Source organism: Hydra vulgaris, chromosome 01 (assembly GCF_038396675.1).
Source record: "Hydra vulgaris chromosome 01, alternate assembly HydraT2T_AEP".
NCBI lineage: Eukaryota > Metazoa > Cnidaria > Hydrozoa > Anthoathecata > Hydridae > Hydra > Hydra vulgaris.
In genome coordinates, this window is record NC_088920.1 from 64177656 (window position 1) to 64204150 (window position 26495).

The window sequence follows — 26495 nt, forward strand, 5'->3', positions numbered from 1 at the left end:
AATGTGAAATTATTTTCACTTTGGATAATTTGTAAAATTATTTCAAGTCTTTTTTTATTCTTCATTGTTAATAGCTATTAAATTAATTGCATTTTTATTTTATTATATACACGTTTGATATATTTTATATGGTTCTGGCGACAAGATCTTTTGGATCTTCTTTCAGATACCAAGTTTATATATTGTTATATTATTATTTTACAATTAAGAATTGTAAAGTAAGAAAAAAGAAATGAAAGAAGAAATGAGGGGAGGGGGGAGGGGGAAGGGGTTTGGTTTGAGGGGATTACAAAATTTTATATAATCATAATTTTTAAAAAATATTTTAATCTTAATATTGAGGGAAGGGGGAGTTAATTAAAATGCTGGACCCGTCACTTCTGAGGAAAAGAGCGGCTTGACAGCTAAGTAAAAGATGGATGGAGACACATTACTTTGTTTGCTTATTGATTCCCTTTAAACTTCCTTTTTTTAAACTTGAAAATTTCATTCTTTTAATTTTATCATTTGTTACTTTTTATCTGCCGCATAACTTTTACTTAATAACAAAAGATTATTTATACATAAACACATTAATCATCAAATAATTTACAGAACAAAGTTTAACATATAATAAAAAGTTAGACACTGAATGTGTAGTGCATTTATATGGCAGAGTAGTTGACGTGCTCAGGAAGTTTATTTTTCAAATTTTTATTTTTAAAAGTTTATTTTTTCGGACCTGCATGGAAGCAATTGAAAAAATTAATACTTCACAGACTCAGATTATTCATAGAAGATACAAGGTATTGTATATGTTTGGGGAAAAAAAGATGTTTCTGCTCGCGTTATTATAATATAACATTGTTATAATATTGTTATAAATATATTATTAACAATAATTTAACAACAAATATATTATAATTAATTGAACATGTTGATTATATATTTGAACATGTTGAAATAATTGAACATGTGGTTATATATTTGAACATGTTGAAATAAACAACAATTACGCATGTTTTGTTGCTTTTTTTTCGAAATTTTTAACCAGATTCCCCACTAATTTTTACACTTAAAACATGAAAACCCGAATTTTTAGCTATTTTGAAGAAAGTGAACCCCTTTTAATTAGAAATTTCTTAAATTTGCGTTATTAAAATTGACTTTCTCAATTTTAATAACGCAAAATTAAAAAAAGTAAAAAAGCAAAAAAGTTTTTTTTTTTTTATGTGTTATTATTGTTATTATTATTATTATTATTATTATTATTATTGTTATTATTATTATTATTATTGTTATTATTATTATTATTATTATTATTATTATTATTATTATTATTATTATTACGATTAGCCTGTTTATAGCTATTTAAAATCATTGTAAAAAATAGAACATAGCACTTCGTGTTATTTTTACAAACATCCTTTTTCTTTTAAAAGCTTCACAGCTTGATTCTTGAATTCTTTCCTGTCAAGCAATTTAAATTCATTTGACAAATTGTTGTACAACTTTACCTGTTGCAAAAGATAGGCTTTTGTCCGCTTTTTTTGTTCTGGATTTTTAAGTGATAATTATTTGCATTTCTTCTAAAATAATCGTGTACTTCATTTTTTTTATAAAAAATTCTTGAAAGACATTCATTTTCTGTAGTTGAATAGTAATGTGTAAAAATGTAAACACTTTCATTTCAAAATTTTCTTTTAAAGATAGTAAATTTAATCTAGACAAAATATGCATGTAAGATGTATTAAAATACAGTAATTTTTTGATTGGACATATATTTCCTAATCTGGTGTATATTTAGAATTGAAAAATTATTTTCAATATTATTTACACTAAAGTATTGGAAAACCAAATTTTATTTTTATAAAAATGTTTAGTATGTTAGTGCAATAGAGAAAATTGTTATATTCAGCATATTACATATGTATCAGCATATTACATATGTAATATTTTGTAAACTATCTGTTGACATTTGACCAATGAATTTTTAAAAAAACAATTTGTAAAACTTCAACAAATTTTTAAATGAGGGTTAATTTTTTTTTTTAATTTATGGAATCATAAATTGGAAATGTATGTATGTATTTTTAGAATTTGTTGGTGTGTTCCACAAATATTCTGCTTAATATTTTTAAAAAAAGCAGAGCAATAATAAAATAGTATAAACACTTTTCTAATTTTGTCTTCAACAGGCTGTTTCTCCTCTGCAGATTCATCAGGAAGATTTCCTTCTTTTTCCTGAAATTCTTCCTGATAAACCTAGAGAAGGAAAAACAGCTTGTCGAAGACAAATTAAGATTTTTTTAGCTTGTTTTTACTAAATTTTAGTTTGTTTTTACTAAATTATATATGATTTATATATCTTGTATATATATATATATATATATATATATATATATATATATATATATATATATATATATATATATATATATATATGTGGTCGTAATAGCATAAATTTCATAATAAGTTTAATAATTATAACATTTTTTTCAGTTTCAACAGCATGCTTCAATTATACAATAGTCATTTTCAAGTATAAACCTGTTAAATACAAAAACTATTTAAGTGACACTATTTAGTAACAAAAAATAGTAAAAAACAATTTTTAGCACTGATATCAAATTAGTTTTGGAAATATTGTTATTTTAAATTCAGCTGATTTTATCAATGTTTTTTGTTTGGCAGCCTTTTTGATTTTACTATAGTTTTTGTTTTACAAGTTACAAGAAAATTATAAAATAGTAAAAAAAATTAAACAAACATTAATTTAATTTTATTTGTTAGTCAAACAAAAGAAAACATGAAAGGTGTGAAAACTACATCATAGAATAATGGAAAATGTAGATAATTATTGTAATATGTATGTCAAAGAGTACTAGAAAATGTCGATTAGAGCTGGAGTGATACCGTGTAATTAAAAACCTGTTTATTGAGATCAAGTTTTTCCCACATAATGTATGATGCTTCTTTGATTTTTAAGTGATGTGAAGTTTAGGCGTAGTCTAATACTGAAAAAGAGTCTTTATTGGCTGCATTAAAGCAACTTTTTTTTGAATAAATATGTTGATTTAAATGAGAAGTTTTTTGTAATTTTAAATGTTCCTCAATTCTTTTACTCAAATTTTGAGTGGTTTGACCCACATAACAAGCATTACAGCTTTTACACACAAATTTTTATATAACATTTGAGCAGAGATATTAAGGAGTTTTATCTTTGGTTGAAAAATATGTATTAATATATATATATATATATATATATATATATATATATATATATATATATATATATATATATATATATATATATATATATATATATATATATATATATATATATAATATATATATATATATATATGTTTGTATGTATGTATGTAAGTATATATACTTATATATAAATATATATTTGTGTACATACGTATATGTGTGTGTATTTTTTTAACAAATTGTTACTAGTTTTTCCTACCTTTATAGCATACAGCATTTTCAGAAGAAAAAAAGGAAATAATTGAAAAGTAATTAAAAAATGATTACTGCTTATTGCCCCATGCCAAACTCTCATTTGATGTAGAGGCACCCCTTTGTGGCAGCAAGCTATAAGATTGCAGATGTATTTACTTAAGCCCTCAACAGCAGGCTATTTCAGAGTCATATATGTAATGTTATCTAAACACACATTCATTATATATATATATATATGTATATATATATATATATATATATATATATATATATATATATATATATATATATGTATGTATATATATATATATATATATATATATATATATATATATATATATATATATATATATATATATATATATATATATATATATATATACTTCAATACAGACTTTCAATCTTTTTAAGCCAACAGAACCAACAAACAGAAACTCAATTTTTTTAAGCCAATCGTTTTTGCAATAATTTAGATCTTCCTATATTTATGAACAGTGATGTACTCGATGAGTCATTCATTCTTCATCTTCTAGGATTGACTCTTACTTCCGATCTTTCTTGCAAACCATATATCAAATCTGTTGCAAAATTAGCATCTGCTTAGGTTGCATCTCTTTATCGAGCTCGACACTTTCTTACTTTGGATTCTATTCTCTATCTCTATAAATCTCAAATCCGGCCCTGTATGGAATACTGTTGCCATATCTAGGGCAGATCTTCTAATGATGCCTTTTCTCTTTTAGACAAGGTGCAAAAATGCATTGTAAACATAGTTAGACCTGCTCTTGCAGCCAACCTTTAACCATTATCACATTGTCGTAATGTTGCTTTTCTTTCTTTTTCCTTCAAATATTATAATGGACACTTCTCTAAAGAGCTAGCGTCTCTTGTGCCATCTACTAAAATTCATTCTCACGTTACTTGTCATTTTATTAAGTGTCATCCTTTTTCTGTGACTGTTCCTAATTGCTCCAAAAACTCTTATTTGTCTAGTTTTTTTCCTCGAACATCAGCTCTTTGGAATTCACTTCCTTCATCTTATTTTCCTGATTCATATAGTTGGCAATCCTTTAAGTCGTCTTTCAATCATTATCTTGTTCTACAATCTTTATCTTTTCTCTTCCAGTAACTTCCATCTTTAATTAGTGATTGGTTGCAGCCTTGTTGGAAGCAAAGATGTTTAAAAAATATATAAATATATATATAATGAATGCTTGTTTAGATAATATTACTGACATCACTCTGAAATAGCCTGCTGTTGGGGCTTTAGTACATACATTAATATATATATATATAAATATATATATATATATATATATATATATATATATATAAATATGTATATTTATATATATATATATATATATATATATATATATATATATATATATATATATATATATATATTACATACATACATATATATGCGGTAGTTGTGTAGTGGGTAAAGCGCTTGCTTCATAAGCGAGGGGTTCCAAGTTTGATCCCCACCATGTCCCTGGTAGTACTGCGCTCAACTTGTTTCTCCGCGCAGCGGCCTTGTTCCTCAAGGTTCGTGTTTGGGAGTTATATATATATATATATATATATATATATATATATATATATATATATATATATATATATATATATATATATATATATATATATAGTTAGTCGCTATCACTCCAGCTCTAATTGGCGTTTTCTATTACTCATAATATTCTATTACTCTAATTATCTACTTTTTTTGTTATTCTATTTGTTAGAGTTAGTTGTGTTAGAGTTGTTTTTGACAAAATCTTGTATTTTTTTCCAAGTGTCAGCTATTAGCATAAAGAAAAAATATTTTCTTTAGTGACAGTTTTGCATTGACTGCTTGATCTGTCGCTCTTTATTTTTTCTAATTGCATCAGCAGGACCAGGACGGTCACCAAAGCTTGACTTACGTAGTGGGTGAAACCAGGATGAAATGTTGACCTGTGTTTACCTTAAAATATTGAATTGCACCAGCTTTTTTACTTCTGTCATTGACTGATTGGATGTTGAGGGAAACTAATTGTTCTTCATATCTAAGGCCCCTTATTGAATGGCATTAAAAGTGGCTTTACTTTGAACAATTTAAAGTATCTTCTTGTCAGCTTTGTTTATTGGAGTCCACACAGACTTACCATATTCCTAATGTGTGTCCTCACATGTGTAGTGGTAGAGTACTTACCTCATAAGCAAGAAAGTCCAAGTTTGATCCCCACTATGTCCTTGATGGTACCACGCTCAATTTGTTTCTCTGCGCAGTGGCCTTGTTTATCAATATTCATGTTTTGGAGTTATAGAGTTAAGAGATGGTTCTAACCACAGCTAAAGTAGCCTCCTCAACTGTAGTGGCCTTCATAGCCTTGAGTAGGTGAATTGAAATTAAAAAGAACATATGTGGTAAAGAGTGTTTTAAGTATTTGTGGATTCCAATATTTAAATGTTCTTTTGAGTGATGCTAGTGTTGCACTAGCTTTGGCTGCTGGGTGTTTCAATTGCACGGATCATTATTATTTACTTGTTATTAGGATACTAAGATTTAGTTCTTGGTTGGAAGATGATAGGTATATACGACTGTAGTCTTTTAGTTGTAAATTTAACATATGTTCATAAGTTAGTTGGTTGGGTGATTTTTTGAATGTCAACACTTTGCATTTGCTTCTTTCTTTCATTTTCCAAGTATTTGCTCATGTTTTTAAAACTTCAAGAGTTATTTGAAGTTGTTCAATGTCTGATCAGATCTAACTGGAAATGTAAACTTGGCCTTGCAATCTACTTTGGAAATTATGGATTTGAATTGTTTATTTAGGTATTCTGATTTCTCAACTAGTTTTGTTATGTCTATGCCATTTATTCTCAGAGGTGAGACCTTAAACTTTGCTTTTTTTTGGCTGTTAATGTATAGTATACTATTTTTGGGTTAGTTTTTGAAAATGGCACAAGTTTTGATTTCTTTTGGTTAGAAGTTTAATTTTTGTTGTTAGTCATTTTGGTTTTGTTCTATGTTTATAAGTTTTGGTTTTGGTAGGTACAAATTTGGCTAATCTGTCTTTGTAGCAAAGGTTAATGAGATTGTTTATCATAATAAGATTACTTTTGTACTCAAGTTGTGAGTGGCAGAAACATCAAAGTTGTTTCTGCCACTCACAACTTAAAGGCTAGTGCAATGTATGATTTTTACACAGGTGCCAAAGACTTAGAAAGCACCAAAAGTTAATGGTACATGTTCTTTTTTTTCATTAAAATATGAGAATAAAAAGATGTAAGAATTCATGAGAATAGGAAAATAAAAATAGTACAAATAAATAATTTTAATGAACTATGACAAAACTCAAAAAAAAAAATCAAAACTTTTCTTAATGTCATTTAGTTACATGTTTCAACAATTTAAAAAATTATGGATAAAAACCTAATTAAAGTAAAAGTATATTGGGAAAAATTTTAGAAAATTTCTATTAATAAAATGGACCATTTAAATTTTCTTAGAGCTTCCTTAACAGTTAAATTAAAAGTTTAAAAAGTTCTATTTATGGTCAAAGGCATAAAAATTAATTTATTTAAAATATGCATAATTGAAAAATTTATTATTGCGTTGTTGAAGAGCTTCATAACACAATAATAAATTCAAATAAATTTAAATAAAGTCTAAATTAAAATTAAATTTAAATAAATGACCAAATAAAATCAAAACATTTTTTTTATTAAGCAAAAGAGTGAACCAAGTTTATAAAAAGACAAGAATTTATTATAAACAGAACAGCAAATTTATGGAACACATTTATTTATCAATAATCATTAAGGTACAATATTATATGTTATACTATTATGATTATTGATTAATAAATGTGTTTCATAAATAAAATAATAAAACTATATATAACTACATTGACAGGCAATTTATGTGTAGGCATAAAATGCCTTTCAACCTGGTTGTATAGATTCAACAATGACAGAGTTTTTGTAAACTATTAGAAAAAAATGTGTGGATCTGTTATAGGAGCCATTTTTTATGAGATTATTGTCTAAAAGCAACTTAAACTTTTTTAAAGATGACACTGTCACAATGTCATTTGGAAGAGAGTTTCATTGATTAATTATTCTTAGATCAAAAATATTTGTATGCAGATTAAAACGGCAGGATTATTTTTTTAGTTTGAATAAATGACCATAAAGATTAAATTGGTTATCAATTTTAAATAGACTACTATCACATATATTATTATTGCACCATTTAACAGACAACAGTTAGATCTCCATGAATTAGTCTGCATTTCATACTTGTCATATTATATATATATATATATATATATATATATATATATATATATATATATATATATATATATTTTTTTTTTTTTTAAACATCTTCGCTTCCAACAAGGCTGCAAGCAGCCACTAATTAAAGTTGGAAGTTACTGAAAGAGAAAAGATGAAGATTGTAGAGCAAGATAACGATTGACAGGCAACATAAAAGGTTGCAAATTATATGAGTCAGGAAAGCAAGATGAAGGAAGTGAATTCTAAAGAGCTGATGTTCGAGGAAAAAAACTAGACGAATAAGCGTTTTTGGAGCACTTAGTAACAGTCACAGAAAAAGGATGACACTTAATTGAATGACGAGTAACACGAGAATGAATTTTAGTAGATGGCACAAGAGACGCTAGCTCTTTAGAGCAGTGCCCATTATAGTATTTGTAGAAAAGAGAAAGAGAAGCAACATTACGACGATGTGATAATGGTTGGAGGTTGGCTGCAAGAGCAGGTCCAACTATGTTTAAAATGCGATTTTGCACCTTGTCTAAAAGAGAAAGGGCATCATTATAAGATCCGCCCCAGATATGGCAACAATATTCCATACAAGGCCGGATTTGAGATTTATAGAGATAGAGAATAGAATCCGAAGTAAGAAAGTGACGAGCTCGATAAAGAGATGCAACCTTAGCAGATGCTAATTTTGCAACTGATTTGATATATGGTTTCCAAGAAAGATTGGAAGTAAGAGTTAATCCTAGAAGATGAAGAGTAGGTGACTCATCGAGTACATCACCGTTCATAAATATAGAAAGATCTAAATTATTGTGATAACGATTGGCTGAAAAAAATTGAGTTTTATCTGAATTAAAGTTCACCAGCTACTGTGAGCCCCATGCTGTAGCAGAAGTAAGATCCTTTTCAAGCTCAAATGCCCCCTCCAAGCAATCAGAGGGTGTTGGTTTTTTATCACGACAAGAATAAATGGTAGTGTCATCACCAAACAATGCCACCTTAGATGAGAGAATATCTGGAAGATCGTTAATGTAGATTAAAAAGAGTATAGGGCCAAGGATAGAACCTTGAGGAACCCCTGAAGTTACAGAATAAGAAGAAGAGTGTTGTCCATCGAGGACAACTTTTATGCTACGATTGGAAAGGAATATAGCATAAAGTTTGGTATGCTGGTCTTCTCCATAAGAAGAAAGCTTATGGAGAAGACCAGCATGCCAAACTTTATCAAAAGCTTTTGAAATGTCAAGAGCGATGGCCTTAACCTCTCCACCTTCATCTAATGCACAATAAAACCTGTCAGTTATTACTGTTAGCAAATCAGCTGTAGAACGAAAAGATCAAAATCCATATTAATGGTCAGAAAGTAAGTTATTAGGTTTAAGATGAGAAATTAAGTGTTAGTTAATTAAAGATTCAAAAACCTTGCTAATGATAGGAAGAAGACTTATGGGATGGTAGTTAGACAAATCAGATCGCTCTCCAGAATTTTTGAAAATAGGAATAACAGATGCCGCCTTCCAGCAGGCTGGAAAACAAGACTCTGATAAGCACTTGTTGAATAGTTTTGAGAGTATAGATGACAGCTCCAATGAACACTTCTGCAAGACAATAACAGGTATGTTGTCCGGGCCACAAGTTATAAAAGAGTCTAGGCAGGAAATCACTTTAGATACAGATGCTGGAGTGATATGAATGTCAAGCAATGGATCAACCTGTTTGTTGGCAATATCAGTTAGAACGCAACTAGTGGAATCAAGAGATGATATTGATGAAAAGTTTTTAGCAAACAATTCAGCTTTTTCTTTAGGTAAGGTGACAAAGTCTGAACCATACAAGAGAGGTGGAATTATAGATTTGCCCTTATTATTGATATTATTAAAGATTCTCCAGAAGTCACGAGAGCCTAATTTTTGAGAGGAGATACGAGATTTCATGACCTTAGAATAGCGGGTTTTGGCGTTAGACAAAACCTTTTTACAATTGTTTCTAGCAGTAATAAACAGGCGTCTGTTTTCTGAAGAATTGTTTTGCTGATAAATATGGAAGTAGCGGTTTCGATTGGCAATCGCAGCAGCACAGTGTGAGGAAAACCATGGAGGAGAGTGAGGCTTGACCTAGAATCGTCGAGAGGGAATAAAAGATTCCATGCCAGCCTGAATCCACAAAGTTATGTAAGAAGCACATTTGTCGACAGGAAGACGAAAGATTTCTACCCAAGGGCCATCACGAAGAAAATCACGTAAAGAATCCCAGTCAGCTTTACTGTAGTTGTAAGAGGTTCGATAATAGGGGGATTCAGGTGATGAAGAAGAATCAGATATTAGTTTTAGAGAGATCAAACTGTGATCAGAAGAACCTAAAAGTGAATGTGGAGAAACTGAGCACTGACTAGGATCAGAAACAAGACATAAGTCGAGTAGAGAAGGTAGATGATTCGGGTTGTCAGGATATATATATATATATATATATATATATATATATATATATATATATATATATATATATATATATATATATATATATATATATATATATGTATGTATGTATGTATGTATGTATATATATATATATATATATATATATATATATATATATATATATATATATTTATATATATATATATATATAAAAGGGAAAGCGTGCACCCTTGATCATAAAATCCAGGGCGCATTATGTTAATAACATTCTCCTAAATTAATGATAATTTTAAAACTAATATTGACTATAAAAAAATATATATATACTTTCTTAAAGTTTATTAAAACCATAAATATAGAAAACTCTAAAATAGTATAAATCATTAAAATCAAATATTATATATATATATATATATATATATATATATATATATATATATATATATATATATATATATATATATATATATATATATATATAATTACATTTAATATTTGATTTTAGAAAAGTTAAAAACTTATGATAAGCATGCCCAAAATAAATGCATATAATCTACTTGATTTTGCTGTTTCTAAAGAGAAGAGGGTTTATGATTGTCTGTTGGAAGTAGCAATAGAACAAAGGAATGGTAAAGTATAGTTTTTATTTTATTTTAGAAATGATGCATATATTTTACAGTAAAAAATATAAACATAGATAAAAGTGGCAAGACAATAGCTTTTGCTATTGACATGTAAAAGGCTTCTGAAAAAGTCTGGCATCCTCGTTATTTCCATAAGTTGGTTTCATATGGTGCATCTGTTTAAGTTTTTAAAATTCATAAATCATTCTTTTCTAACTGTTATATTAAAGTTATCCGTGATGGATAATAATACTCTACTTCATTTCCACTACCTTTTGGGGTGCCATAAGGTTTCATCTTTTCTCCTATCCTGTATTGTTTCTCATCTATGTTAATCTAATTAAATAAGTAATACTATATATAATTTATTAAGTATATATTAAAACAACATGAAATTAATATAAAGCATATATTTTAAATTTATCAAACTTTTTCTTTCAATTTCTTAACTTTTTTGAGATGGTTGAAGAGAAATGAATAAAGATTGAATAATAAAATATGCTCTTTGTATATCAGTCAAAAAACAGTCAAGCATTGACTTTCTGTTACAATATTAAAAGTAGTAAAACAATTACTTTTTTTTCAGACCAGATCATATTAATGATCTGTTTATACCAGTCAAAAATAATAAACGCCAGAAAAATGTAACTCTCTGACAAGTTTAAAAACATAAAATGATATATTTTTTTAATTGATGCAAACTGTGCAAAATAAAACCCTCAGTCAATGTCACAGCACTCCTTACATGTTTTACCTATTTTTCAGCTCATATAGCAGCACTCCTTGCATGTTCTACTTATTTGTTAGTTGATGTATTTAAACTTTTTGTATGTTCTATCTATTTGTTAGTCAATGTTATAAAAAGAAAAACATTATGAATATTTTTATTTAAAAAAGAATTCTAGTCTACTAAATTGTGTATTTGTGGTTTTTAAAAAATGTTAAAATTTAATTAGTTTCTACAATTAAATTTAATGGTTTTAATATAAAGTTTACTTAATTTTTTTCATTTTTAAATGCAAAATGTTGCTGAGAGTTGTTAATTTAAATATATATATATATATATATATATATATATATATATATATATATATATATATATATATATATATATATATTTAATATATATATATATATATATATATATATATATATATATATATATATATATATATATATATCTTCTGTGTTTATATTATTTTTATGAATTTGTTTTTTAATTTTTTAGCAAGTTTAGCTCTTATGCAATGGATCCAAGTTGATAGCAATACATCTTTAAAAAATGCTATATCTAGTCTCGATGAAATTTACAGAATGTGGTTAGATGTCCAGATAGAGTTTGTTAATGAGGTTTACTTTATATACATTACAACTTTTAGATTAAAACCATTTTTTTAATAAACAAAAAGTTATGACTAGTTTCCAGTTTCCTTCAGTTAAATTAGAATAAAATAGTTTAGTTTAGTATATAAGTTTCAAGAGATTTGTACAAAATATATTATAACAAATTTTTTAACAATTGTGTAAAATAGGCTCAATTCCAACAAAATGGAAAGAATTGTCTGTAGTATGGAAAGTTATGAAGAATAACAATAAAAGTATTCACAAAACATGTAAGAGAGTAAATTATAATCAATCAGATGATTGATTATAATTTACTTTTTTTTTTTCTTGCAAGCAACACTGATCTATTAGAAAGAAATCTTGCCTGAAATTTATTTGAATCGTTAACCATCATTTATTTGAATCATTAACCATCATTACTGGTTTGCTAAACTTTTTTTTTCTCAGTTTTCCTCAATTTTGCTATTCTTTGATTTAGTACTTCATGATGCCTTTATCACAAACCTAAAGTTTATGGTTTCAAAGACAATCTTCCTAAATCATGTACATCATTCATTAAAGAAAAAAAAACAGAGAGTAGTGATAAGTTACTGGTTTTGACTGGTTTAATGTAGCTAGTGGCATACAACAAGGCTGCAGTTAAGGACCTCTTTTCTTTGTTATGTTTATTAATGATATCCTAGAATTAATGGGACATTTCATTAGGCTTGCAAATAAAATTTATTAATGATAAATGTTAAGTTATGTATATAAGAAAGATAATTACAAACAAAAAATATCAGTTACAAATATAAGTGACTGATATAATAGTTAAGAACTACTATTTTGAAGAAAATCCAATTTTAAAAGCGGCGTCAAAACTATTCTTATTTAATGTTTAAGCTAACTTTCATTTAGTAAACATTTAATTTTACAAGTTTTTATACATATCCTTTTTCAAACATTTGAAACATTTTCTTTAGATAGAGCATGGAATCTTTACAGGAAAAAAACATAAAGAATCTTTAAAGAATTAAACTTAACTTTTTTATGACACACCCTACTGTGTGTGTGTATATATATATATATATATATATATATATATATATATATATATATATATATATATATATATATAATATATATATATATATATATATATATATATATATATATGCGGTAGTGGTGTAGTGGTAGAGCGCTCGCTTCGTAAGCGAGAGGTTCCAAGTTCGATTCCCACCACGTCCCTGGTAGTACCGCGCTCAACTTGTTTCTCCGCGCAGCGGCCTTGTTCGTCAAGGTTCGTGTTTCGAAGTTATAGAGTTGAGAGAGGGTGATAACCACAAGTAGCCTCCTCATCTGTAGTGGCCTTCTCGGCTTTGGGGAGGTGAATTATTAAAGAAAGAAGAAAAGAAAGAATATATATATATATATATATATATATATATATATATATATATATATATATATAATATATATATATATATATATATATAAATGTATATGTATATATTATATATATTTATTTATATACATATACATATATATACATATATATATATACATTTATATACATATATATATATATATATATATATATATATTTATATACATATATATATATATATATATATATATATATATATATATATATATATATATATATATATATATATATATATATATATATATATATATATATATATATATATATATATATATATATATATTCAGGTGGTAGTTAGGTTGGCATTGCAGAATGCTGACTCTAATTCCAAGGGTTGTATGAATATATATATTTATATATATATATATATATATATATATATATATATATATATATACATATATATATATATATATATATATATATATATATATATATATATATATATATATATATATATATATATATATATATATATACATATAAATTAGTAAAAACACTTATCTAATTTTTGATAATTTCTGTAATATCCGTGTTCGGCAGAATACACATATGCCTCGTGTTATGATCATTACTTAAAATAAATATGGCGGTATGCACGCTTTAAACTTTATGTTGTATTTGATTCTTAATCTAGCATTATCCTTAGAATATTACATGGTACCAGAAGTAAACCTGTATTTAATTTAAAATGGAACAACTTAGACCACAGAAGCCATGAATTTAAATGGCAATGTTTCAGAAAACTGGCGAAAATGAAAGCAGAGATGGAATCTTTATAAAATAGCTTCAGGAGTCAATGATAAAAATGAAGATATTCAATGTGCCATTTTCCTTCATATGATTGGCGAAGACGCTTTAAGAGTATATGATACATTCATTTTCACAATCAAAGAAAATGATAAATTAACACCTTTTGTTCAAAAGTTTGAATGTTATTTCAGCCCAAAAAAAAACATAACTTATGAACGTTATTTATTCAATACTTGTGTGCAAGACAGCAGACTATTTACTGAATTCTTGATTGATTTATGAAGTAAAGCTAAAACATGTGAGTTTGGAACCCTCGAAGAAAGTCTAATACGTTAAGGTTGACTTCCTTTTGATCAACTTGGTCAATACAATTAGAATTAAAGCGATTAGTTTTGGATCGGCACAGCATGTGGAAAACTAAACCAATTTTACCAAATTGGTTTAGTTTTCCACATGCTTTGCACTTTAGGCCATATGCTGGGCAAGACAAAATAGTATGTTGTGATCCACAGTAGCAAGATTTTTGTAAAGGTCTATTAACCTTTAGGGAGTTGAATTTAGTTTTGCTTCCATGTTTGTTTATAGAATCTGCCTGGATTGTATTTTCGAGTGCTTTTGGTTGCGTTTTCGATGTTTCATATGCTCTCATAAAATTTATTGTTTTTTCTAGAGTGAGCTCAGTGTCTCGAAGTAGTCGTTCTCTGGCAGCTTTAGAGTCGATACCACAGACTATTCTGTCACGTTGCAGAGTTATATATTCATCATGTTGCAGCATCGATGGAATGCACTGACGATTTAACCACAAATATTACATTCAACAACAAAAATATAACATTTAAATTAGATACTGGAGCCCAATGCAACGTCATTCCATACAACATCTACAACTCTATTCCTGGAAAGCTTCCTCTCAAAAAAACAATAACTAGACTAAAATCATATGGTGGAAACAATATTCCTGTACTTGGAACTTGCGATCTGACTGTTAAAGAGAATAACATTTCACGAGTGTGCCAATTTTTTGTTGTATCTCTTTCTGATGTAAAACCACTTCTTGGTCTAAGTTCCTGCAAATCATAAGCAAGGTTTTTGAATCTTTAATTAACAAACACTTAATTTCTCATCTTGAATTTACATTAACAATCTTCCAGGAGGGGAGGATTTAAACTTGAAAAGGATCTTACTTCTGCTACAGCATGGGGCTCTCAGTGGCTGGTGAACTTTAATTCAGATTAAACTCAATTTTTTTCAGCCAATCGTCATCGCAATAATTTAGATCTTCCTATATTTATGAACGTTGATGTACTCGATGAGTCACCTACTCTTCATCTTCTAGGATTAACTCTTACTTCCAATCTTTCTTAGAAACCATATATCAAATCAGTTGCAAAATTAGCATCTGCTAAGGTTGCATCTCTTTATCGAGCTCATCACTTTCTTACTTTGGATTCTATTCTCTATCTCTATAAATCTCAAATCCGGCCTTGTATGGAATATTGTTGCCATATCTGGGGCGGATCTTCTAATGATGCCCTTTCTCTTTTAGACAAGGTGCAAAAACGCGTTGTAAACATAGTTGGACCTGCTCTTGCAGCCAACCTCCAACCATTATCACATTGTCGTAATGTTGCTTCTCTTTCTCTTTTCTACAAATACTATAATGGGCACTGCTCTAAAGAGCTAGCGTCTCTTGTGCCATCTACTAAAATTCATTCTCGTGTTACTCGTCATTCAATTAAGTGTCATCCTTTTTCTGTGACTGTTCCTAAGTGCTCTAAAAACGCTTATTCGTCTAGTTTTTTTCCTCAAACATCAGTTCTTTGGAATTCGTTTCCATCATCTTGCTTTCCTGATTCATATAATTTGCAATCTTTTATGTCGTCCGTCAATCGTTATCTTGCTCTACAATCTTCATCTTTTCTCTTTCAGTAACTTCCAACTTTAATTAGTGGCTGCTTGCAGCCTTGTTGGAAGCGAAGATGTTTAAAAAAAAGAAGAAAAAAAAAAAAATCTCTTGAAATACTAAACATTAACGATGTTGAAATTGATAAAGCTAACATTTTTAAACATTATGGTGACGTTTTTACCGGCCTTGGTGTAGTTAAAGGAAAATCATATCGCAGTTGCTAAAAATGCAATCCCAGTCATTCATGCACCAAGGAAAGTATAAATGACTGTCCTACCTAAACTTAAAAGCACACTTGACCGTCTTGTAAAAGCCTCAGTTATCTCAAAGATTTCTAAACCTACACCTTGGGTACACTCAATGGTCATTGTAGAAAAAAAAGATGGATCCTTAAGATTATGCATTGATCCAAAAGAACTAAACAAGTCTGTTTTAAGACAATACAAAACCACTCCATCTACAGAAGAAATCTCTAGCAAACTTTGTGGCAACAAAGTTTTTACTGTCATAGACATGGCTGATTGCTATTGCCATATAAAACTAGATGAACCTTCTTCAGAGCTATGCACATTTAACACTCCTTATGGTTGATACAAATTCAACCGCATGCCATTCGGCATATCATGCGCATCGGATGCTGCACAAGAGATTATTGAAATTAACTTTGGTGATATTCCTAATGTTCTGGCTATCCACGATGACTTGATCATTGCAGCTAAAACAGATGCAGAGCATGATACATTTTTTAAACAAGTTCTACAACGAGCTTGTGAGAGAAACATTAGATTCAACCTAAAAAAAATACAATTTTGAGTACCTGAAGTCAAGTATCTCGGGAATATAATCAGTCATGAAGGAATAAGAATTGATCCTGATAAAACCAAAGCCATATCTGCATACCCATTGCCTGCATGTCAAGCAGATTTGCAACGGCTCTTAGGAATGGTCAACTATCTTCGACAATTCATCCCAAATATGTCGGAGTTAACAGCTCCCCTCCGCCAGCTGCTTAAAAAAGACATACTCTGGTCATGGAACCATGAACATACAAGTGCTATGGAAAAAATTAAACAGGTTCTTTGATCTTCTCCTGTACTCTCATTCTTCGATACATCAAAAGATGTCCAGATTCAGGTAGACACATCTTCACATGGATTAGGAGCCTGTATTATGCAAGAAGGTCACTCGATCAGCTATACATCTCGTAGTTTAACTATAGCAGAACAGAGATATGCCCAGATAGAGAAAGAACTTTTAGCAATCGTTTTTGCTTGTGAACGTTTCAACCAATATACCTATGGGCGACAGGTCTCTATAGAAAGTGATCACAAGCCTCTTGAATACATTTTACACAAGCCGCTGTCAGAAGTACCACCTCGCTTACAAAGACTTCTGATAAGACTCCAAAAATATCAAATAGTAGTAAAATGTTCCAGGAAAAGATCTACACATTGCTGACTCTTTATCACGTGCCCACCTCAACAATTTTGACAAGGATGATAGCCTAAATGAGGACTGCAACGTTATGGTCCACACTTTAGTTCAAAATCTGCCAATATCAACAGATAGACTAAAGCAATTACAGCACGGCACTAAACTTGACCCTGTGCTCTCTCAAATAACAAACTATATAACTTATGGTTGGCCCTGAAACCGACAAATACTTTGCAGTGAAGAAAAGAAATATTGACCCATCAGAAACAACTTACACCTAGCAGAGGGAATAATTCTCAAAGAAAATAAAATAGTCATACCAACTGCTATGAGATCCCTCATATTAAGACAGCTTCATTTATCACACTTTGGCACCGAAAAGACGAAAGCTAGAGCTCGAAACACTGTTTACTGGCCAGGACTTACAAGCGACATTGATAAACTAATACTTAATTGCCAAAAATGCTTTAAATACCGTAAAAAAAAAGGAAAAAATCATTCAACATGACATTCCTGACTTACCGTGGAGTAAAGTAGGATCAGACTTATATGAGTTGCATGGAAAAATATATGTAATTGTTATAGACTACTTTTCTAAATTTATTGAGAACAGTGTCATTCCTGACGAAACGGCATTCTCTGTAATTAAATTCATGAAAACCATTTTTACTCGTCACGGAATACCTTCAACTCTCATTGCCGATAACAACCCCTACAACAGTGCAGAGTTCCTTAACTTTTTAAAAGAATATGGGTTCAACTTCACTCCATCAAGTCCTAACTGCCCCCAATCAAATGGTCTCAGTGAAATGGGCGTAAAAATTATGAAGAAAATACTTAAAAAATGCAACAACCCTGAACTTGGTCTTCTAGAATACCTCATCTAGAGTACCTCATTCTAGAATACCTCATCTAGAATACCTCAACATGCCTCTCACAGATATGGACTACTCTCCATCCCAACTTCTCATAAACAGAAGAACGCGAACAACCCTACTTGTCCACCATGATTTACTTATACCAGCAGTTCCTTTAAATGCTTATAGTCAGATCACCAGTCCAGAAATCATCAAAAACAATTGTATGATCAGAATGCATCTGAAATCCCAAATCTCGTAGCAAATGACACCGCCCGGATGAAAAAAGATGGAACATGGAAGAAAGTGACAGTTAAAGAAAAACTAACGCCACCCAGATCATACAACGTGGTAGATAAGTGCGGAAGAGTATATCAGCGCAATCAAAAACATCTGATTAAAACCAATGAACAACCATTAGCATATCAGCACGAACAACTTGAGTTACCATATGAATTACTGGCAACTATCACACCTCCTACATCAAATGAGAAAGCAGAAAACAATGAAATTGAAGAAGCTACAAGTATTCATAAAATTCTATCGACTGAACCGCAGCCTGACGTTTAAAGGTCGTCAAGGACCAAAAACAGACCTGCCTACTTGAGGGTTCTTCATTTAACTGTGTACATTATAAATAACTTATTTAACTATATAACAAAAAACATCTTTAAAAAAAAAAAAAAAAAAAAAAAAAATTACGGAAGGAAGATGTAATATCCGTGTTCGGCAGAATACACATATGCCTCGTGTTATGATCATTACTTAAAATAAATATGGCGGAATGCACGCTTTAAACTTTATGTTGTATTTGATTCTTAATCTAGCATTATCCTTAGAATATTACAACTTCAACACTGTGTTTCACCATCAGTAGGTTCATCAGGAAGAATTCTTCCTGATGAACCAGGAACTGATGAACCAATCAGGAAGGTTCTTCCTGATGAACCTACTGACGGTGAAACACAGTGTTGAAGTAATCAAAAATTAGATAAGTGTTTTTACTAAATAATTATTGCTCTGTTCTTTTAGAACATTGAGCACTCTGTTTGTAGAATACACTAACATAATTTATATATATATACATATATATATATATATATATATATATATATATATATATATATATATATATATATATATATATATATATATATATATATATATATATATATATATATATATATATATATATATGTATATATATATTAGGGTGTTTAAAAAATATGACTTTTCTGATTTTCAAATAGCATTGTTTTACAATTTGGTGCCTCAATTTTAATATTACCATTAAAAAAAATTTTTTAAATGATTGGACCCCTCCATGACCTTTTCTAAAGGGGCCAAAAGTTATTTTTGCCCCTCTTTTGCCCTTTTTTTTTGGATGAGCTGGGGGGAGTGTTCCTATTATGCAGTTTTTTGTTTTTTTTTAAGGTTTTTATTATTGTTCAACTTAGTAGAAAGAAATATAAATACAATGGTAAGCATAATTTATTGCAATAGTTGAGTAATGAACATCAAAAAGTATTTAAAAAATCCATTTTTCAAGCATTTTTGCATTATATTTGTAATCTTTTTAATTAAATGTATAATTAGTTCCTAAAAATACAAGTTGTTTTTATAATTTTTAGTTAGTAGAAAAAGATTACTTTAACTAAATCAATTTTTTGTTAATTAACCTTCTGCTCTTATATTTGTTTGATAGGTTATATTGCTTGTGCGATTGATCAACTCAATTAAAAAAATTTTTAATATAATTAAATGTGACTTGTAAAATAACTCTGTTGTAAGTAATAAATAAATATTTGTAACAAAAGCAACATTACAAACATAAAGAATGTTTACCTGAACTAGTTTTAATAATTTTTATAAGTAGTGAAAATCACTTTAACTAAGAATATGTAGCAAATATGAATAAAAATCTATTAACTTGACAGACTTGTTGCTTCCATCAGGATTGGTGGACAGAATCTTGGGATTCAAGGCTTTTTAGCAGAAGTTATTTAAAACTTTAACCTGACCAGGCAAAACTCTAATGCTTACAAATAATATCGTTAAAAGAAAGCAAGTTTTAGTTTCTGAACTTCCTTATGTTTAATGATACTCCATAAAGTCTGACTCCACTTATTGACAAGAGTTCGTTAATATTTAGCACAATATGGAGTCAGTGAAATGTTGTACCATTTTATTATGTATCTTGGCATATTATATACAAAGAACATAGTAAAGTTTTAACACCATTGCTTAAGCTTTTTACACATTTTTCTAAAACATTTTTCATAAAATCTTTAAGGATAATCTTTTTACAAACATAAAATTATTTAAAGGATTTTGGAATATGGACTTTTGGAACCATTTGTAATAATGACTTGCATGGTGATGTAAAAGTGTTTGTCTAAAAAGAAAGAACCATAAAAAATGAGGCGTAAATTATTAGGTTATTGGGTTGATTTTAATTCCAACATAACTGGTATACCTTGAATGGATAATAGAGTTATACAGTTAGCATCTACATTTATTGGTCCATCATTAGGAGATTCAATTAATCACTGATCTAGAAAAGATAAAGTTATTGTGAGTATTGTTATCTTGCTATATGATACATCAGTATAATAAACATATAGGTGGAGTTAACTTATGTGACATGTTCATGGCATTGCATAAAATTAATCTTGGTGCAAAAAAAAAATCGTATAAGCATATAATTTATTATTGTATGAATGTAGGAACAGTGAATGGTTGGATTTTGTTTAAAAGTTTTTGTAAACAAAATGAAGAATATATCAGGTGAAATATCATTCAACTATTAAAATTCCAAATACGCATAGCAAATTCTTTAATACGAGGAAAATGTTTCTCGAATCAGATCAAGAAGTGATACACCTGTTGTAAAGAGAAAACTTTGCCAAGTAAATGCTTTAGTTAACGAATTCCATTTAGACAATGTTGGTCAATGTTTTGACATAATTTTTTTCAAAAGTTGCTTTTAAAAGTTACTTAGATACTATTTACTCCATGTTGTTGTAGAACAACATCTAGTAAATAGTATCTAAGTAAATTGGCATATCTTAATAAATCAATAGCACTGGCATTAGCTCCGAGGTCCTGCAGGAGCCATTAGAAATAGTCACCATCATCCAAAAAGAGTTCTTTTCAACTAATAGAATTGCTCCATATTAGATTCAACTAACTAAAGAGATTGTTTATGCAGAAAGTGTATTTTTTCTGCATAACAATCTCAAAAAATTTAAAAATAGACTTGATAGACATTTATTTAAAAAGTGATACACCCCAAAAAAATTGGAATGCAATAGTTTACAAATTGACTGTAAAATTAATTAATTTACAGAATATTATTCTGTAGTAGCTGTGTCCATAGTAAAATATAAACATTTTAAGTAGAGTTTTATAATTATTAGTTTGTTCATTTCCAGTTTTTTCCATTCATTGAACAAATTTTCTTTAATTTAAGTTTGAATTTATCGGAGGAACCCAATATTGAGTAGCAATTATTATTATCGATTGGTGTCTTTTGTTTAAAAGTGCTCAACTAAATTTGAAAGAAGTGAATCAGATTTAAAAAAAAGAACACAACAAGGAGCAGGACAGTTTAAGTAAAGTTTGTCCTCCATTCAAGTCAAATTTAGTAAACTAAAGATGAACCAAGAGTTCTCTCCAATCAATGGAACAAGCACTGGTGGTTCTTCTTGTTTAAAGTTCAGCTCATTTAACAAGTTTGATGTCTCTGATGCTAATGCTGAAACTGATCAGGAAACAAGGTTCTCAGAAACCAGACAGATTAGAAATAAACTGTCATTTTCTTTGACTCTTTCTTTTGGGCAGTAGTTAAATCATTGGCAGTTGTGTGCTCAATATCTGAATCTTCAGATTTTAGATGAATTTTGACATGGACCTCACATGAGAAACACAGCCTGTTTAAGATAAAGCTCATAAATAAACCTCCTGCAGGCAAGCTCCAATAAAATAGATTCCTTTCTTTGATTGAACCTAATATTGGTTCCTGAATGTCTTTCAGTGTTTGTGGCATTTGTGTAAAAACATAATCCTTTCACATTATCACACATTTCATAATTTTCCAGTACGTTAGCCAAAGCTTCATACTGAGCAGCTCTAGTTTCATGTTCTATTGGTGGAATTCTAAGAAGCTTAGTGTCTTTATCAGTATTAGCTGAAACAGCAAATCTCTTTTTTTCTTCCCATTAGTGATGGGTTTTTTTTTTTTTGCTTGACAAGTAGTTGTTTGGGACAGTGCCTATCAAATCTGTAAACACATGCAACAAATCTTTGGATGAAATATTTTTGGAAACTCAAGTCACACCAAAATCTTTGACAAAATCCTTGGCTAACTGTAGTGTGTCTTTATTTGCACCTGGCTTGGCAAAATCAAAACAACAATCTGAGTCTATGCTGGTCTACATCACTGGTTTCTGAAGAAACCTCCAGCTCTGCAGTCAAATCATCTCTTGGAGCAAACTGTTCATCACTATGTACCAACTGTTCATGTTTCAAATTTCTCTGTTCTCTCTTCCTTATTCACTGCTTATATTGTTTGTCGTTTTTACCCAGGTTCATTTTATGACTGGTTTTTTAATCTCTCAAAAGTTTCATATCTGAATGATACGAGTCCTTATAAAGGATAGTCTTCTTTAGCATATCTTAGATATTTAGTTTAGCAATCCAGAAAAACTTCTTTTCTTTTTGAAATCTAACTTTTCCTGCTTCATTTGAGTTCTTACACTTACTTTTTTTTAAACTTTTCCAGCTGTTGATCAGATCAGTGATATGCTTTCTGTAAAAAAAAGGTTTAGAAAATATTATTTTATACTATATTTTTTACACTTAAATGAGGTTATTATTACTAAGCTGTATATAAAAAAGTTCCACCAGAGATGTTAGTATTTTTTTTCAAAGATACTGGTCGCTATTTTTCAACAAAACCTCGGAGAGGAATTTTAAATGTTTATGCATTATGTATGAGATGTTAGTAGACAGACAGTATGATGTTGATTTATGATGTAGTAGACAGACAGTATGATGACAGTAGAAATATTCTACAGATATAACCATTGATTGCGCCAGTGAGTAACTACCTGTTGAACCTTGACATATTACGACTTGTCCCTTTAATATGAATGCAATTTTTTGTGACTTACCTTATAAGTGGGTCAGTGAGTATCCTATCATTGTAGAGGGTGTTAACCAGGAAAAAAAGTTATACATCATTTTTACGATATTGGGAATTTAGGTGTGGCAAATAAAAAATAAAAATAAAAATGTTGCATTCTGAGAGTTAAAAAAAGTTTAAGCAATTTAAGGTTCCACATACTTTTTTTGATTTTTTTTGGTGGGTTATATTCATACCGGGAATATTTTTTTAATTTTAAAAATGTTAAATTATAATTATTCAACTTGTTTTATTCTGAGCTATCTTCTTCTCTTTTTTTTTTTTTTTTACATATTTAAATCACCTCTTTTTATTGTGTGGTTTAATAAAGAGAAAATAAGAACAAAGGTATTTGTTTGCAATCAAAATTTGAGTGAATAAATTTGATAGTTTGATCTATTTTAATTGCATCGAACATTAAATACAGTTTTAAAAGGTGATTATTTACATATTTGTATTTATAGTTATTTTCATTTTTTTAATATATTAAATGTAATAAAAAATGCTTAATAGTGTTTAAATTTTTAACAAAACTTTTTTGACGGTTGCTGCGATCTTCTTGTTGCTACGGTGACTGCGATCCTATTGTAACTTTTTAAATAGCTGAAACAAATTTTTAATTGATGACTGTCAATAAAAACACTATATATTTTATGGAAAGTTTTAAAATATTTGAGTTTTTAAATACTTAGGTATTTTAAAACTAAAAATTTAAAGATTAAAAAATTTTTTGAACTTTTTTACTTTTAATTTATTATTTGTATTTATATTTTGTTTATCTAATTTTATATTATTATTTTTATCATGAAATAAATTTTTATGTATAAATTTCAAACAAATTTATAGTAATTTAAAATTGCTTTAAATTATATTTAAAGCTTTATTTAGAGCTTTAAAATGTCCTCTGTGATAAGTAAAAAAACTTAACTTTAAATTGATAGCTTTTAAATGAGAAACTTGATTGACTTGATTGACTTGATTGACTTGCTAATTTTGGTGGAATATAATGTTAGTTAAAAGAACTTTCTTTTGCAATATTCTATTTTTGAATTTATTTCAATAAACAAAAATTTACCAAAGTGAGATTTGTTCACCGCACAAGAGCAGCAAGTAAATTAAATTGGCGCATTTAATTAAATGCGCCAATTTAATTTGCCATTTTTTCATTTTCATGCTGCCCTCGTTATTCTCATTATTTATTTAAATCGTTATTTAATGAGATTTATGCAAGTTATATATTTGTACTTGTCTAATTGATTACTATTAAAATTCTTCGTTTAAGTCAAACTCGAACTTCCTTAAAACAAACCATTTTTTCGTCCCCTTTCAGAAAATTTCTTTGGATAACTTAAACTTTTTGTATACCCTCATAATTTCTTTATTTTGTTGCATTTACATCTGAATAGAATAGATCGTTTTCAGATGTTGAATAGAATAAATCGTTTAATGCTGTAGTAAAACTGTTAAAAAGTAAATCATGATAAAACTGTTAAAAAAACAATTATTTTATAGTTTAATGAATTTCTAAACAGAAGACCACCTTTTAAAAACAATTTTATCATCAAATAATAAGGAAGTCATTGTGTTGCTTAACATTTTTCGAATATTTTCTTTTAACTGTACTGCAAAGGAAGAACATGCGTTAAAAGATTTGCAACTGAGAAATATTGCGAGCGCTATTTACAAGAGAGATGGCAAGATGGTGGAGGCACAGTAGGCATATGGGGATGTTTTTCCACAAAGGCCGTGGTATTTGTGAGCTGTATAATCGCCATATCAACCAATATACCTACAAAAACACACTTGAAACACATTAGACACTATTGATAAGGCAATTGTATGGCAGAAGCAAGCAATATGTCTTCCAGCAAGACAGGGCTCCAGCACATAGCATAACACACTGGTTTAACCCAAAGAAGATCAATTTGTCACGAGTATTGGTTAAAAGCACCACATAAGATATGCACAAAATTGGTTGAATCAATGCAGAGACGAGTTCTTCTTTGTTATTAAGCCAAAGGAAACTTTAAATATTAAATTTGTATGTTTTTTATTTTGTTATGTTCTAAACCTCAACTCGACTAAACTTTTTTGCAACTCATTTGATTTTATTAAATTTTTTTTGAATTATTTTTTTAAACTCCTAAAATCTTATCTTAATAATGTTAATAGTATAGTTAATTGATTGTTCTTTTAAAAATAAAAATAAATTAATAAAATTTATTTTCCTGATTTTTTTAGTTAAAAAACCCTAAAAAGTTTGATTGAAATTTAACCTTATATTTCATCATTAAATAAAGAAAAATCGCTTTAACTTAAACTAATACCTAATATCAGCCAAAATTTGACTTAACGGTAATTCGCTTAAGTCAAATATTTGTTAAGTGAAGTTGTTTTCCTTGGGGGCTCAAGTTATCAGGAATTAACTGTATATATATATATATATATATATATATATATATATACAGTTTTATATATATATATATATATATATATTTTACTTTATATTAACTCCAAGACCTAAAATATCAGTTTTAGTTTAAAAAATTTTTTATACTATGCATCTTTAAAAATATAAAGTTGTTTTACCTATTAATTATATCACATATAATGCATACTTACCTTGTGAATTGAGAATAAATAGTTTGTCCTAAAACTCATTCTTGTAACACTTTTATAAAAACAGTGTTTGCACAATTAATGGTGCATTACACACCTAAAAGTAACATTCTAGTAACATTTTCATGTTAACAGCATAAAAAATATGTTCTGAAATTTATTTTTACATGGTAGTGTAAAGTGCTCTTTAATGCTTGCTGAAA

At 28.6% G+C, this 26495-nt stretch overlaps 1 protein-coding gene across 3 annotated transcripts in view; it reads left to right on the forward strand.

The window, feature by feature from the left end:
• The first annotated feature begins 672 nt into the window (after positions 1-672).
• The window catches only part of LOC101234344 (circumsporozoite protein), a 37156-nt gene continuing 11333 nt past the window's right edge, over positions 673-26495 (forward strand). Inside the window, exons 1-3 of one of the 3 annotated variants that reach the window (XM_065788927.1) lie at positions 673-785; positions 10651-10774; positions 11997-12118. In XM_065788927.1, coding sequence (XP_065644999.1) covers positions 10666-10774; positions 11997-12118 — 231 coding nt within the window. In that variant the 5' untranslated portion in view covers positions 673-785; positions 10651-10665. Of the gene's footprint in view, positions 786-10650; positions 10775-11996; positions 12119-26495 lie in introns of those variants that run through there. The other 2 variants (XM_065788926.1, XM_065788928.1) reach the window with 2 other exon arrangements.